The sequence below is a fragment of the Pempheris klunzingeri genome, chromosome 2, assembly GCF_042242105.1.
Source record: "Pempheris klunzingeri isolate RE-2024b chromosome 2, fPemKlu1.hap1, whole genome shotgun sequence".
Lineage (NCBI taxonomy): Eukaryota > Metazoa > Chordata > Actinopteri > Acropomatiformes > Pempheridae > Pempheris > Pempheris klunzingeri.
Window position 1 is genome coordinate 10,584,914 of NC_092013.1, and position 15,521 is coordinate 10,600,434.

The 15,521-nt window shown below is 40.8% G+C and overlaps 1 protein-coding gene across 2 annotated transcripts; it reads left to right on the forward strand.

Annotated features, from left to right (window-relative positions):
* The first annotated feature begins 859 nt into the window (after positions 1-859).
* prkcda (protein kinase C, delta a) lies at positions 860-14,784 on the forward strand. 2 transcript variants are annotated; one of them, XM_070850558.1, is made up of 18 exons: positions 860-949; positions 4,108-4,240; positions 4,394-4,593; positions 4,678-4,744; positions 6,023-6,179; positions 6,642-6,673; positions 6,947-7,032; positions 7,594-7,723; positions 7,828-7,928; positions 8,773-8,869; positions 9,043-9,173; positions 9,433-9,606; positions 9,696-9,787; positions 11,825-11,887; positions 12,825-12,963; positions 13,107-13,295; positions 13,566-13,694; positions 13,830-14,784. In XM_070850558.1, exons 2-18 carry the CDS (start codon positions 4,132-4,134, stop codon positions 13,986-13,988), a joined length of 2,055 nt encoding a protein of 684 aa, XP_070706659.1. In that variant the 5' UTR covers positions 860-949; positions 4,108-4,131; the 3' UTR covers positions 13,989-14,784. The 2 variants fall into 2 exon arrangements, with proteins under 2 accessions (XP_070706659.1, XP_070706667.1); XM_070850566.1 differs by having other exon boundaries at positions 4,111-4,240.
* The last annotated feature ends 737 nt before the right edge of the window (positions 14,785-15,521 follow it).

Here is a 15,521-nt window from a genome sequence, read left to right on the forward strand (position 1 = left end):
GAGAGAGAAGGGGGGGGGGGGCGCTGACACACCTGTGTCCTGTCAGCCTGTTCCTGACAGGTTTCACTTTACATTCACTTGGCTTTACAGCATTCAGTCCAATACTTGTAAACTGCACCTAAATATTTAATCATGACTGCAGGAATTTATCTGCTTGCTCATTTGCACGCACGTATATTTGGATGTGTGTGGGGTCTGTGTGTGAGGGAGGGAAATAAATAAAGGATATGGATAATTCAGAGTGCTTGTGTTAGCTCAGGACAAGAAAAGATCATTGGGCTGCAGGAGCCAAATGTGCCACCTCCTCACCACCAAAACCTTGCTCAAATCTCTAAACTACCCCCGCAGCCCACGTGACCCCAACCCCTGCCACACAAACATTTTAAGTGGAAAAGAAAAAAAAACACAAAACATCTCTTCCCCCACATGCCAGGCTATGCTGCAGTAGATAATCTAGGGCGTAGTCACCAGCATTGCAGATCTTGGTTTGATCTATGGTTGCTTGTGTATTTTTTTTTCCAGCTCAGATGATCAACAGGTCTGCAGTGATGAACCCAAATCATCGTGTTAATCATCCAGGGGGGGTTCAGTGGAAAATTACACCTGTTGCTGAAACATATCATATCCAACATGGTGTGTAAAAATGCATTATAACAATAACTAACAGGACCTCAAAATAGGGCAACTGGGTGCTGTGCAACTACTGGGGCACAGACCAGTGTGTGTGTGTGTGTGTTTTGTGTGTGTGTGTGTGTGTGTGTGTGTGTGTGTTTTGTGTGTGTGCGTGTGTGTGTGGCAGGTAAACGTCACAGCTTGCGGAGAGAGCCTCTGCGAGCGCGCGCCACACTTCCTCAATCGACGGAATCACAGAGCGAAAAAACGAGAGGAAGAGAAACATCAACTTTCGTCTTGTTGCGGTGAACAAACAGCACCGAGGTCGCAGGACGAGGTGAGGCTGCTTTAATCATGTTTTTCGGTCGGGGTTTTCACAGAGTTTAACAGTTGGAGTTTGCAGAAAGTTACCAAAAAATAAAGCCGTACCCCCTCCTGTTACTTTTTCGTCTTTCATCTATGGGGAAACAAACTGTAACGTCAAGCTCGTTCAACCGTGACCGCTAATGTTAGCTAATTCTCAAATGAAAACGTTAATTTACAGTAACAACGCTTTTAATATGGTTATCAAAAACACAGTTATCACTGCCTAGCCTAGCTAGCTGGTTTGACTGAAATAATAATCCCCACCAACTTTTTGGAGCTGTTTCCCCTCGTTTTGAAGGCAGTTTGACTGAACTAGTGCGACGGAATCTGTGAACTGGCAGGTTTTATAGCGTTACGCGGTCAACTATGGGGAAAACGACTAGTTTATCAAACATTTATAGATGAGGTGTAATGACTCAAACAGACCTCTGCTCAAAATGTGTGAACCTGCCTAAATGCACTATGGGCACTTTAACAGCCATTTAAGCACTGCTATAGTAACAGTTGTGTTGCCATGGTGGCAATATGGAATTCCAGTCCAGGTCATAGAATCTCACGGGTGACAGAATACGTTGTAACACCGGGCGTGAGGAGGAATGCAGACAAGTCAAGGAAATATCTTTTTTTTTTTTTTTTTTTTAATAAACCACTTGATTTGTTTGTAATAAATACAATCTGGTTGCAAAGCGTCGTCTGTCTCACACGAACATCTGCGTTCAGCCAACTGACAGTAAACCACATCCTTCAGAGGCGGAAAGAAATGCTGCTAAAAGAAAATGAAATGTTCTGACTAACTGCAGACTCTCTGCTCAAGTAACTGCAAGCTCACAGTTGCGTTGTAAATCACTGTAACAGCTACCGTGTACTTGGTGAGCATCCTGATGTTATGTACGGTGTTTGAATCTTTGACCATCTTGTGCACCGCAATGTGTTCATAGGAAGTTACACTGTCACCATGTGTGCAACTCAAAGAGGTACATGTGAGGACATGAGTGTGGTTGAATGCAGACAGGTTAGGTTGCTAATTTGACATTTAGAGGAGTTCCTTAACAGTTTGAAGTTGTTATTACATCCATGTAGCAGATCACTGTAAAAGCCCCCCTCCGCTTTTGTGTATTTTACTTAACTCTTGTTTTCCGTCACGGGGGATTACCTTCAAGCTACAAATGCAGCTACCACAACTGTGTTACACACTATTCATACAATACCAGCATATTAGTTCCTTATCTTATATTCTAAGATATGGTGTTCTATTGCTTGCACAAACACAGTCTGTTTTCTTGCGATTACATAGTCTCTAGTCTCCAGATTCTAGTTGTAATAACATAATTTAGCCTTATTGTAAAAGTACTTGCTACTCCTGCACACAGACACACCCTTGTGTTGGTCTTTAATGCAGGTATCAGGAAGTAGATTTTATAAAAATGATAATTATGAGGTTGGGTGGAAGTTTTCAAGTTACAGTATACTGGTGCATTGGACATAACTACTGAATTCAACAGACGGGACAAATCGAAACTGCACATGAACAGTTTGCTAGGTAATCAATCACTACCGCCCTCAATCACACAGTGGGCTTGCTATTGATTAACTCCAAAAACCCTGACATCACAGCTCGCAGCAGCAGCAGCAGCAGCGAGTGAGTGAACATGGTCGTTCATCACCCTCCCCTCTTTGTGCATACTTTCTTTTCCCTGTGTTTTTTTTCTGTCTCTTACTTTTCTGGTCTCAGTGTGGGCGGTTATGGGTTTAGGACTGTGAATACCAGGGAGGCCTACTTTGGTGCTCTGCATGCTTGTATTTGGATTAGCGACATGTTGAGGCTCGCTCTGCCTTTGTAGTAACAGGCAAACACCTCTACTGTTGCAGCTGTAGCCTTTTCAGATACTACACAGTCAAGAAAGCACAGTGAGAAGGAACCAAAGAAGAAGCAGAGGCACAAATGCCAGCACATATGTGGTTGTATTTTGTACATAGATGTGTGGAATCAGTAGAATAGGTATGTTAGTCAAGCGTGTGTGTGACTGAGGTGTCTTGCCAACGTATAAGATTAATGGGTGTCACCTTTTGCAACGCAGGTATAGAAGCGGTGCCCATAGGCTGTTACAGAAAAAGTTGTGGCTCCATCTGTAGCACTTGTGAGCTTGCGCAAGCAGTAAATCATGCACGCAGCAGCTAGTACTCTGCATCTAGAGTGATATTGATCTCTCACAAATATGTAACTATCAGTATGTATTTCACCTCTAATGGACAAGCGATGTAATAGTTTTCATTATCTTGTAATGTATTGATTTTTTGTTATTATTTAATCTTAAGGTCATTAAAATCTCTATTGAAACAAATAATTGCCCATCACAAGAGCCCAAACTGATGTTTTTGAACTATTTATCTTACTAGCAGTGGGAAAATCTTAAAGTATTCAATTTACTACCCCAGTTAAGTCAGGTATGAAAATTGTCATCCTGGAAAATTACATAATAATAAGATATAGATATATGTTTGTGAAATACAAAATAAATGTTATATAATAATTGTGTTTTATTTACTTTTACGTCCAGCAACCAGCTTTGAAATCAGATATAAAAACCTGTCCGTCCACACAAACACAGGTGTTGTTGATGGAGGTGTTGAGATGTTTTGTCTCTATCCTCCATGTGTGACTGAGGAGAAACGACTCAAAGTGAGAAAGACGTACAGGAGTAAAAGCAAAGTTGTGGTGCAGCCAGAGTCAAAAAAAATTTCCAATTTGTGTGAGAATTTGTGGTTCAGTCTCTCTGCCCTCACTGACACGGCCATCTACTGTTTCTGTGTGTGGGTGCAGATGTCTGACGGTGTCAGGAATATGTTTCAAATCCTTTTCTCAGACGTTGTAGGAGCACTATCTTATCTTCTTTCTCTGATACTGTTTGGTCTCACAGTGTACATAGAGATTATGCAATTTAATGTAGACCTATAGCACTTATGTTAATACCTACATGTGAGCTGGCTGTATTGCTGCATGAGAATATGCAGCTGTGTGTATGTATGCAATATAAAACCTGGATATAATTTTGTAGCTGTGTGTGTAACGAACATGTCATTATAGATAAAGATCGCCACGCTAACACTGTGTTTTTCCATCTCTGACAGCAGGTGACCTTGGTACTCGTCGCCATGGCTCCTTTCTTGAGGATCGCCTTTAACTCGTACGACTTGGGCGTCCTGCCTCCTCTGGCCGACCCGCCCTTCTGTGCAATCAAGATGAAGGAGGCCTTGACAACTGGTGAGAAAGTCTTTGATGGTCCACACCACGCTGTGTTTTACTGAAGCTGTCACCTCTATCAAAAAACAGTTTCTTCCTTCTTATTTCCTTCATTTGAAAACTTAAAACGATATGTTTCTCTCTCGTCTTCCTGTCCACCTTTTTTTTTACAAGAACGGGGTAAGACCCTGGTGCAGCGGAAACCCACCATGTACCCTGCTTGGAAGGCCAGTTTTGATGCGCACATCTATGAGGGTCGTGTGCTGGAGGTACTGCTGATGAAGACAGCGGAGGAGCCGCTGGCTGAGGTCACTGTTGGGGTGTCTGTCCTTGCTGAGCGCTGCAAGAAAGCCAACGGGCGCGCTGAATTCTGGGTAGGACATTACAGGTTGTCCTCTGTCCCTGTAGAGCAATATTGCAGGCTGTCTGTGTGTCTGACTGTGTTTGTGTGTGTTTAGGTGGACCTCCATCCCTCTGGGAAAGTGATGATGGCAGTGCAGTATTTTCTGGAGGGAGGGGATACAGGTAAAGGAAAAAATAAATGGAAACTTGCCCTACTTTCAGCTGTTCTCTGCCCTTATTTAAGGACTGTTCTGTTATCTGTGGAGTTTTCTAAAGCTGTCTGGTTGTTTTGATTTCTCTGGTCTTACATTTGCCATGGCGTCATAAAGCCTAAGAATGTCTCTATAACATTAGATATTTATGTGATATTTAATTTTAAAAAATCAACTCAGAAAACATCCTTATTATTTATTGAGAGCTGGTCTGCTTCATCAGGACAGTATGGGTGAAGTTTGACCAGACTTGATTGGCAGGGGATGACATCAGATGAAAACCTGTGATTGTCATAAGTTTCTGGTTCAGGTGTTGCTAAATTGTGGCACCGACATAAAATCCCCAACCACTTCATTAGGTTGGAAGTTAACCTAATAAATTCTGCTGCTGTAGCCCATCTGAGGGCTATCATGAGTTCCCTTTCTGTTAGCTCTAACCAGTCTGGCCATTCTCCCCTGACCTCTGCCATCAACAGGGCATTTATGCCCAGAGAGCTGCAGACCGCTTGATATTTTCTCTTTTTCAGACCATTCTCTGTAAATCCTAGAGATGGTTGTATATGGAAACCCCAGTAGATCAGCAGTTTCTGAAATACTCAAACCCATAACTATGCCACATTCAAAGTCACTTAAATCACCTCTCTTCCTCATTCTAATGCTTGGTTTGAACTTCAGCACATCGTCTTGACCATGTCTACATGCCGAAATGCTTTAGCGTCTCCTTTTTTCTATCTTGGACACACTCATGCTTGCAAATCAGAGCACAAACAAAAACAAATCCCTCACATGAAATAACCAGAATTGTTCTAACTTTGACAGGACATTTTGTGTTCATGTAGGACCCTGTCACTCCCAATAAGAGGCTGACTGAGAAATAGAGTGGAGTAGGAAAGTACAGGAATAGTATGAAAAAGGGAGAAGATTTATTTCTACATTTGTCTCTCATCCTTAGCACTTTTTAAACTATTTAAAACTTTATCTGTCGCTCTGCAACTAGCTTATATGATTTTCATTCCTTTCATTTTTAAACTCCCCCACCCCCATATAAACAAAGACTGTTCAGCCACTTGTCAGTGTTTTTACCTGCTAATTTAATCTCATCATTCGCAGGCATTCACATGAGAAATTCCTGTGGGTCTCCATAGATTATCATTGAGGTTATCAGTTTGTGGCGTGTACAGAATGACCTTTGTTTTTCCATTGCAGTGATGAGGGGTGACTGATGTGTGTTTCTTTGTTTGTCTGGAAGAGAGTAAACAGGCTGCGAAGGAGGAAGAGGCCCCCACCCTGAACCGCAGACGAGGGGCCATCAAGCAGGCCAAGATCCACTTCATAAAGAACCATGAGTTCATCGCCACGTTCTTCAGGCAGCCCACTTTCTGCTCCGTGTGCAGAGAGTTTGTTTGGTCAGTCTAGCCTTCACTTCAACCTCATAAGCAAACCTTCAAGCCAGCTGAAAGAGAATTGATAAACCACCTATCAGATAAACTGAAATATCAGGCAGACCAAAATGGGTAGATTAAAAGTGTTTAGGAATTTCCTGATATTTAGCAGCATTTAACGCTATCTGAGCTGGCCAATTTGTGTCAAAGTCAGTTAACCGTTTACTGTTTGCTTATGATGCTATTGATAAAACCAATGAAGTCAGCCCTTCCTTTTAGTTTTAGCATCTGTGGCAGTGATAATGTTTTCCTTTGATGACTACAGATCCCCACTAATTTGCTTTGAAGCCCATTTTTCATCTCACTGCATAGGAAGTTTGTAGAAAAAAGAAACACTGATAAACAATATATGCACTGTAGCTGTTAAATATGACTGAATACTGAATGATACAAACTGACCCGTTTGCTTCCCTTTATCTCCCACAGGGGACTCAACAAGCAAGGCTATAAATGCAGACGTAAGTGTACAGTAATTTCAAAAACTCCTTTGCTTTGTGCAACACTTGAAATAGAAGCCCATGCATAGGTGGTATAAATTTAAAAATGTGTAAATGACCATGAATAAAAATACTTGAAATGTGAAAAAAATGTGAACATTTCTTTTGTTAGCATTACTATATGGCCAGTGTATGCTATGTAAGATATGCTCAGATACTGGATCACTGTATACACATTTTTTGATCTCTTCTATCTTTTTATATATTTTATCTTTTATCTTTGCTTTTTATCAGAATGCAATGCGGCCATCCACAAGAAATGCATAGACAAAATCATCGGCAGATGTACCGGTACTGCTGCCAACAGTCGGGATACTGTGGTAAGTATCACATATTTGTGCAGTACACCATGTACTGTGAGCGTTCTCCATATGTCTCCAAGTTTCAGCTTAGTGTGGGCTTTTCACACTCTGTTTTTTGCTGTTGGACTACAGTGTCCCTCTTTAACAGTATGAACAATGATGGTAATGCTATTGAACCGGCAGGTGTTGCTGTGTCAGATTTCAAATCAAAGACAGATAGCAGTCAGGGACGACATCCAATGAGGTGCTCTTTTCAGTGATCATCAATATTGGTGAATAAAGACGACCAAAGACCACCTGACTGAGATAATGGTTATGTGAATGATCAAGCACACCTACCCGCCCTCTCAGAGAGCTGTTTCCACAGTAGAGGCAGACCTGAACTTTTCATCCAGCAGTGTAGTCGCTTCTGACAGTATAAGCTCAAAGAGGGAAAAACGAAGAGCAGAAAACAAAGCAAATAGAAAACAGAAAAAGATGAGACAGGTGCGCAGGCCTGTGAAGTATCGCCGGCCACTGATTGAGATTCCTTTGCTACCGCTCATCCGTGGAGATGATGAATCCTGCTTGTCTCCACAGTTCCAGAAGGAGCGCTTTAAAATAGACATGCCGCACCGCTTCAAGACCAACAACTACATGAGTCCCACCTTCTGCGACCACTGTGGAAGTCTGCTGTGGGGCCTTGTCAAACAAGGCCTCAAGTGTGAAGGTAGAGTGCATAGTGCATATACACTGCAGTGTTATGATTGATTCATTGTTGGAGTATAAGTGTATTTTAATGTCTTTAACAGACTTTTTTTGCTCTGTTTGTAGATTGTGCCATGAATGTCCACCACAAGTGTCAAGATAAAGTAGCCAACCTTTGTGGTATCAACCAGAAACTACTAGCTGAAGCACTTACACAAGTCAGCCAGGTGAGTTCATGGGATCTCTCACAAGTCTTTCACTGCTTGGTCAAATCAAATGTCTTGAAGTATTCAAGCTGAAGTCAAAGTGAAGTATTACGAATAGACTGACTCAACACCTAATCCTATCATCTAATTAAATCATAATACAACTCTTTGAGACACTGCAGACACCTGATTACATTACCTCTGACTTATCTATTAGTGGTCTGAAATGTGTCTCAGTGTTGAAAGTTGTAAAAATTTGGTGTATGACTTTGCTCTGTCTTCAACAAAGTATCTCTGTTGACCCTAACCACGATCTTGGCCTGACCCCAATCCTAGCTAGTTTATTGGGGCCAATTTCTAACATGAATTCCAACACTTAAACCAATCCTAACCCAGACAGATCATATCTGTAGAGGGCTCTTCACAGTATCACTCAGACCATTGTTTACTGACACATTATAATCCCTTCATAGTTCGTAGATTAGTAACAATGGATTATCAAAACAAAGTGCAACACATTTAAGTGTCCCTTAAATGTGAAGCGGCCAATCCCCACTATGTATGTGTGTCTGTGTGACGAGTTGTTGAGAGTGTGACACCTGACCTGGATTGGAACCTGAGCTTCTTGTCCTGGTGTGTTTAAGGACGGGCTCGTTGTGGAACCCCCAGTTTCCTTGTTCTCTTTTTACAGGCGTCTAAATGTATGCAGTGCAGGGGGCGGTCAGAGCACACAATCATTGTTTAAGAATCAGACAAAATGTGTTCACATTGGATATACTACAGCTAGATGGGTAGCCATTGCTGGGAAACTATTTGTCTGGCTGTTTCATGCTTATTTTTGCTGTTGCATCTGCTATTTCATCAGAAATCGTCCACCCGCCGTTCAGATCCAAACCTGCCTAATCTGCCTGATATTGGAATCTACGATGAAGTTAACAAGCTTGCTGGACTGGATATTAATGGTCAGTGACTGTTATTGTTTTACATCTACTACCATAAATTCATGTGGGCAGTACAGGCACTGTACTGATAATATTAGTTCTGAATAATATGCAAAAGTGTTCAGCGTTTAAGATAATTTTGTGACTAAATTTGGTAATATTTGTGTGAATATGTGTGGTAATTTGTTCAATAGATGGATCCCCCTATGGCAGACTCTGGGAGGGGTCCAGCCCACGGCCTCAGTCCCGTATTACCCATCTGAACCGCATCAATGTGGATAACTTCATCTTCCACAAGGTGTTGGGAAAAGGCAGCTTTGGCAAGGTACAAAACAACCAAATCAGTACGATTTAAACGTGAGACTGTTGCTTTAAAAACCCCAACCCAATATTGAGAGGATAACCAGTGAGCATATCAGCAACACTTGTCATAAACACAGTGGCAACTTCAGGCCTCATATAGCAATGATAACATAAACTTTAGGTGTGATCGAACTATGAGCTGTGGACAAGGTGTTTAAACAAGAAAACAAGTAAGTACCATGTATTGATTCCTCTTCCTTTTCTTCTTTTTCTCTTCACAGGTCCTCCTGGCAGAGCTGAAGGGTCGTGGTGAGTACTTTGCAGTGAAGGCTCTGAAGAAAGATGTAGTGCTGATGGACGACGATGTGGAGTGTACTATGGTCGAGAAGAGAGTCTTGGCTTTAGCCTGGGAAAACCCCTTCCTCACACACCTTTACTCCACCTTCCAGACCAAGGTACCACCTCAGTCGTGTTCTTCGTTCTTTTTACCCCTACTCTACATCATTGGTTGGAATTGCGCCCTCAAAGTAAAACTTGTCAACAGGAGCATCTGTTCTTCGTGATGGAGTATCTGAATGGAGGAGACTTGATGTTTCATATTCAGGAGAAAGGGCGCTTTGAACTCTACAGAACCACGTGAGTCACATCTGTCACACAGACGTAACAACATACAGAAACTACTTGCCATCATTACTCGGTGCTCTCGTGCTCCTGCAGCTGAGCAAAGACTCACACATACCGAACCAATGATCTGATGGAGGGCAGACACTCCTAAAGAAGAGCTTATGTTTTGCTCTCACTTCCCTTTGTCTCTTCCCCATTATGGGTTTTTATTTTCTTTTACATGATACTGAACCCTGATGGGCTGGCGTCCATTAGCTGCTGCTTTCTAACAGACCGGCCTTGTAAGGAGCAAGCAGCTCTTGGTGCCTGTGTGCTGTTTTTATGTGGAGGTATCAGTTACTACCACCCACCTCTCTACTAATCACTCTGTGGGAATCCCTCCAGAAAAAAAACAATGGCACACTGGTAAAACAGAGTGTTATGAAGTGTACAGCTTGGCGGCACCTGGGCCACCGCCAACTCAAGTTTTAAAAAGTCTCACATTTACAAGCACACAAATCAAGCTTCAAGGCATTACATAAAGGATTAATGATTATTTATGTGTGTTTTGTTTTTGTAAATTTGCGCTTTGAAGCTGATTTAGTTTAGTTCAGCATTCACATCATTTCACCTTTAAATAGGACAGTGTTTCTTTAGTAGACTGTCAGAACCATTAGCAACTCCTCTGGAGCTTTTTTGATAGTATCACAGTCTTCCTCACGAGATGGAGTTGTAGATGTTCAAGTTTTAATTACATGACAAATAAGGTCTTTTATGCTGTAATGGTCACAAACTTGGGTGCAAAATGCATAAACGTAGAGCAGAAATGTACCTTAAAGGTGAAGCAAAAAGGTATCAGTGGAAACCAAAGATACAGTACAATAGACTTCATTATTGTGAAAGCTACCTCTATATGGTGAAGAATGTCAAGACTATAAATGCATTTACAGTTATATTTTGTATACACTCGTGTTAATGTTTAACATACTGGTGGGTTTTAAAAAGCAGGTGTCACATTATGAGAGCATGAACACTGTCATTCTTTAAATGTGGTTGCGGTTCCTGTAGTTAAACTGGTGGCTGCGTCTGGGACTCATGAGATGACAGGAGTAATTCTCTACTAAGACAGAGACACCTGATCTTGTGTTGGCATCCGCTAAAATCCTCCTCACTCAGTGACTGTATTCAGCTTGGAGGGATAATTTACACTCAGTGAATGAGGAAAAAAGAGAGTGGGCTGTTTGATTATCACACAATGCACGCATCTTTACATGTGCATGTTTGTTTACATTTATGTTTAAATATTATAAATATGCCTGTGTGTTGCTGCAGAAGTTGTCACAGTGGGATGGAAAGTATCCCCTGGAGTTGGTTATGCAATATTTTTCCTAAGGCACCAAATGAACTGCAGAGTTTCCAGTGACCTCTTTACCAGCACAAAGGCCCTGTTTTTTCAGTGGCTAATGCTAACCTGTTGACCTGGTGCTGTAGAGAGTCTAGTCCAACTCCTCAACATTCCTCACATAGCAGAGTCAGACTTACTTACATGTATCTAGACTTCATTTTACATTCTGTTTTGTGTTTTGTTTGCAGAGCAGGTTTGGATATGCGTGCACACATAAGTGTGCACCTTCATGTAAGGTATATTTGTACGAGTTTTAAATGAGAGATGAGCAATAGATAAAACCTGACAGCCTATTCAGTCCTTGTCAGTTGGTCACTTACAAAGAGCGGCCAGTTATTGGGTTTGAGCGGAGGCTACTCTATCTCCTCTCAGGGCTCAATCGTTTCACCTGACACAGATGACAAGAGAAGCAGGTCAGAGATAGGCTAATCTTTCGGCCCACGGCTGCTCTCAGGTTTCAAGTTATGAGAGCGTTATTCACCTGTCTCCTACTCCATACAAATGTCCTGCTCAATAATTCAGCTGTACACTGAAATGAGTCTGCAGTGACACCAGTCGTCAGCTGCCAACTCAGTAGCGAGATAGCTACAGCATGGACCTGTAGCACCCCCCCCATGTGATAAGTACTTGATATCTGTCCGTCTCTGCCATGTTTGTCCTCCCAGGTTCTACTCTGCTGAGATCATCTGCGGTCTTCAGTTCCTACATACCAAAGGGATTATCTACAGGTCAGAGAGAAATATGTGGATGTACAGTATATACACTCATACTGGTCCATTTTTTTTTTCAGCCATAAACTTAAAATGAAACATTCTTTACATCACAGCTGACCATTTTGGATTATTTTCCTATCTTCCATAAGAGTGTTGATTTCAGTTCAGTTGCAAATGCAATGTGAGAATGAACTTGCAGATACTCTAAACTTGCTCGGTTAGATAATCCCACACATTTTGACACATTTTTTTTTCTCTTCTGAAAGTTTCACCAGCATTGTGTGGTAATGCAGTTGTTAGCATAGACTGTTAAGAAAGCTGTCTCTGTGAGTCTGAAAATTCAAACTCAGAAGCAGAACAATAAAACGCATATTTTGTGAAGAGGAAGATGCTACTTTGTCCATTTCGTGCAGTAAAAAAGACAACTTGGAAATCTCAGTTATAGTACACTTGCTTTCTCATAATTAACACACAAGCAGTGGACTGGATATTCACTTTGATGGATTACAAGTTTCAAAGCAAGTTTCAGATCTCAGCGAGATCTGCAAGATTTTGATTTGGCATAAATGAACTGAAACATTCGCTGCCTGGAAAGAAAAAAGCTTAAATTTAAACATGTTAGAAATATGAAAGACGTAAGTAAATTTAACTCATAATTAAACATGTATAACCACTAGTGTAGCTCCTTAAACATTTTGTAAGTGAAGTTCTTGCTTACAAACTTTTAAGGCAGTGAGTGTTAGAGATTACATAGTCCAGCTGGCAGAACTTCTTAGGCACTTTTTGTCACATATTTAATCCTTTAAAAGTTCATCCAATCATGCAAACATGAAGTGGAATGGTCTTAGGTCTTATAAACACAAAATTAAACAGTTACAGAATCACATTCTTTTATCATCTTCAGAGCCACTCATGTTTACTTCCAATCCTGCTGTGATTGTTTTGATTCCAGAGATCTAAAGTTAGACAACGTGATGCTGGATCATGAGGGACACATAAAGATCGCCGACTTTGGCATGTGCAAGGAGAACGTGTTTGGCGAGAATCGTGCTACAACTTTCTGTGGTACCCCTGACTATATTGCTCCAGAGGTATAGTGTTTCATACACAGAGACGCTTTGTTGCTCTGAAATATTCAAATCTACAGCTGGTGTGCGTTCATCATTCTGCACGTAAACAAGTGTCAGTGTCTGTCGAGAATAATTCTTATTCAATACACCGTGTTTTAACTCAGATCCTGCTGGGACAGAAATACTCATTCTCTGTTGACTGGTGGTCGTTCGGGGTGTTGCTGTATGAAATGCTGGTCGGTCAGTCGCCTTTTCATGGAGACGATGAGGACGAGCTGTTTGAGTCCATCCGAATGGACACTCCCCACTATCCCCGCTGGATCAACAAGGAGGCCAAGGACCTGCTGGAGCGGGTCTGAACTATAACTTTTATACAAAATACAGCACATCTGTAATAGAAGACAATTTCTACCTGAGGGAAAGTCTGGTTCTTCCATGTTTGATTATTTTGCGGGTTGATCTTAAGCATCACATGCTCCTCTACAGGATGACATACGGCTCTTGGATCAAATGTCCAAATATATTAAAATCCAGTTGAATCTATAAATCAATTAAGGAGCTGAAATGGAGACATTTTGAGATGTAGTGGTGCACATTCCTAACTCACCCTTATTTTCCCGCAGTTGTTCGAGAGAGACCCCACTCGCAGGCTAGGAATTGTGGGTAACATCCGCGCACACCCCTTCTTCAAGACCATTAACTGGCAGGCCTTGGAGAGGCGAGAGATTGAACCCCCCTTCAAACCCAAAGTGGTATGTCCCACACATAAATCACTGAGGATTTGACTATGACAGAATATGGATCTGTGCTGTGTTTTTATGTGCCTGTAATATGTGACGATCCTCTGTTTTATCGCTTTGCTGAAATAAGTTTATTGTCATTTGCAGAAAGCACCGAATGACTGCAGCAACTTCGATCGGGAGTTCCTCAGCGAGAAGCCTCGTCTCTCCTACAGCGACAAGAACTTCATAGATTCCATGGACCAGGCGGCGTTCTCCGGCTTTTCATTCATCAACCCTAAAATGGAGCACCTTTTAGAAAAGTAACATCAGACCTGGGCTACTTCCCTGCTGTTACGGACAGTTCAGTTAAACTTGCAAATGAGTGAGATGCTCCACAGTCAGTATTTGTGTGACTTTGTTTTAAGCACAAACTATTCTCCCTGGGTACGTGTAGAAATGTTAAGCATAGAAACGGGCCCATGTACTGTATATATTAATGTTATTGTGTTTGTGTGCATGCCTGTATGAGTAATAATTTTAGGGCGGGAGGTCGAAAAATCTTACATTCCACTTGACGTCATTTGCAGCCATTTTGTGTCCCTTTTGGTAACATTCAGCTCAACCCATTTGGGGGTGAAAAACTACGAGGAGGAAGAGAGGGAAACCTATAGGAATTAACTATACTGTATACTTCAAATGTAGTCTGTTTGAATGAGGTGACTGCATGTATAGAAATGTCACACCAACAAAAATCTACCCATCTTTAAATATAGATTAATCATGAATGTTATCTGTCTTTGAAACATCTAAATTCTTGCCTTTGATTGGGTAAACCATGTAACCATGTGTTGCTGAAAAAGAAGAACCTGTGGTTGTGTGATTGAGTCAACAGTGCCATGTAAAGAACAAAAGGACCTGTCTGTGGGCTGAGGGCAGGTTGGATGCATGAAAAGTTCAGTAAAGGTACGTGACTGTAAATGATGAGTGGAAAGTTACTGACATGCTGTATATAGACCATGTATATGTATATTGTTGTAACATGTATATTGGTTCGCTAAGGATGTACTTTTTTTACTGTCTCCATCTTTTACATCTGATTAAAAAACCATCAACTCCCAAGTCTGGTGTGCCATTTTTAGAATTTAACCAGTTTATATTGTGCTCTTAGGTTAAGTCTTTACAGGCTTTATTCAGATCAGAGCTTTTTGTGTAAGTAATAAAGGTTTGTTGTATTATGGATAATTATTTGGGGATTAGTTTATGTATTAGTGGATTTTAAAGATGTTATAAATAACTTCTTACTTTAACGTATACTTTGAATGCACTATACTTTGTGATCCATAATTATATATATTATTTAATTCTATATCCTCATACACCCTTTCATTGACTGGCTCTCTGAAGATCAATAAAACCTGAAGAAGACAGTTTTGCACTTTATGTTTGGGAAGGACATAATTTGTTACCTGCCCAAGGAAATCAGAATCAGAATTACTTTAATAATCCCCAGGGGGAAATTGCTTTTTGTTACACACAGCTCCAAAAGAATAAGAATAAACTTCAAACACAAAGTAAAATATAAATATATAAAAGTATGAATAAAAAAAGATGTATTAAAAATTATTATTACAAATTATTACACAGAGGTAAATTACTGCACCAGGTGAGTCCAGAGTCTTATAATAATATTAATAATAACAATAATATCATTACTACTAATAATACTACTAATAAAAATATATAACAACATGTACACTCAGAGTGAGGAGCTGTACCATATTATAATAATAATAATGATACAAATAATACCACTACTACCAACAATAATATATAACATCATGTACACTCAGAATGAGG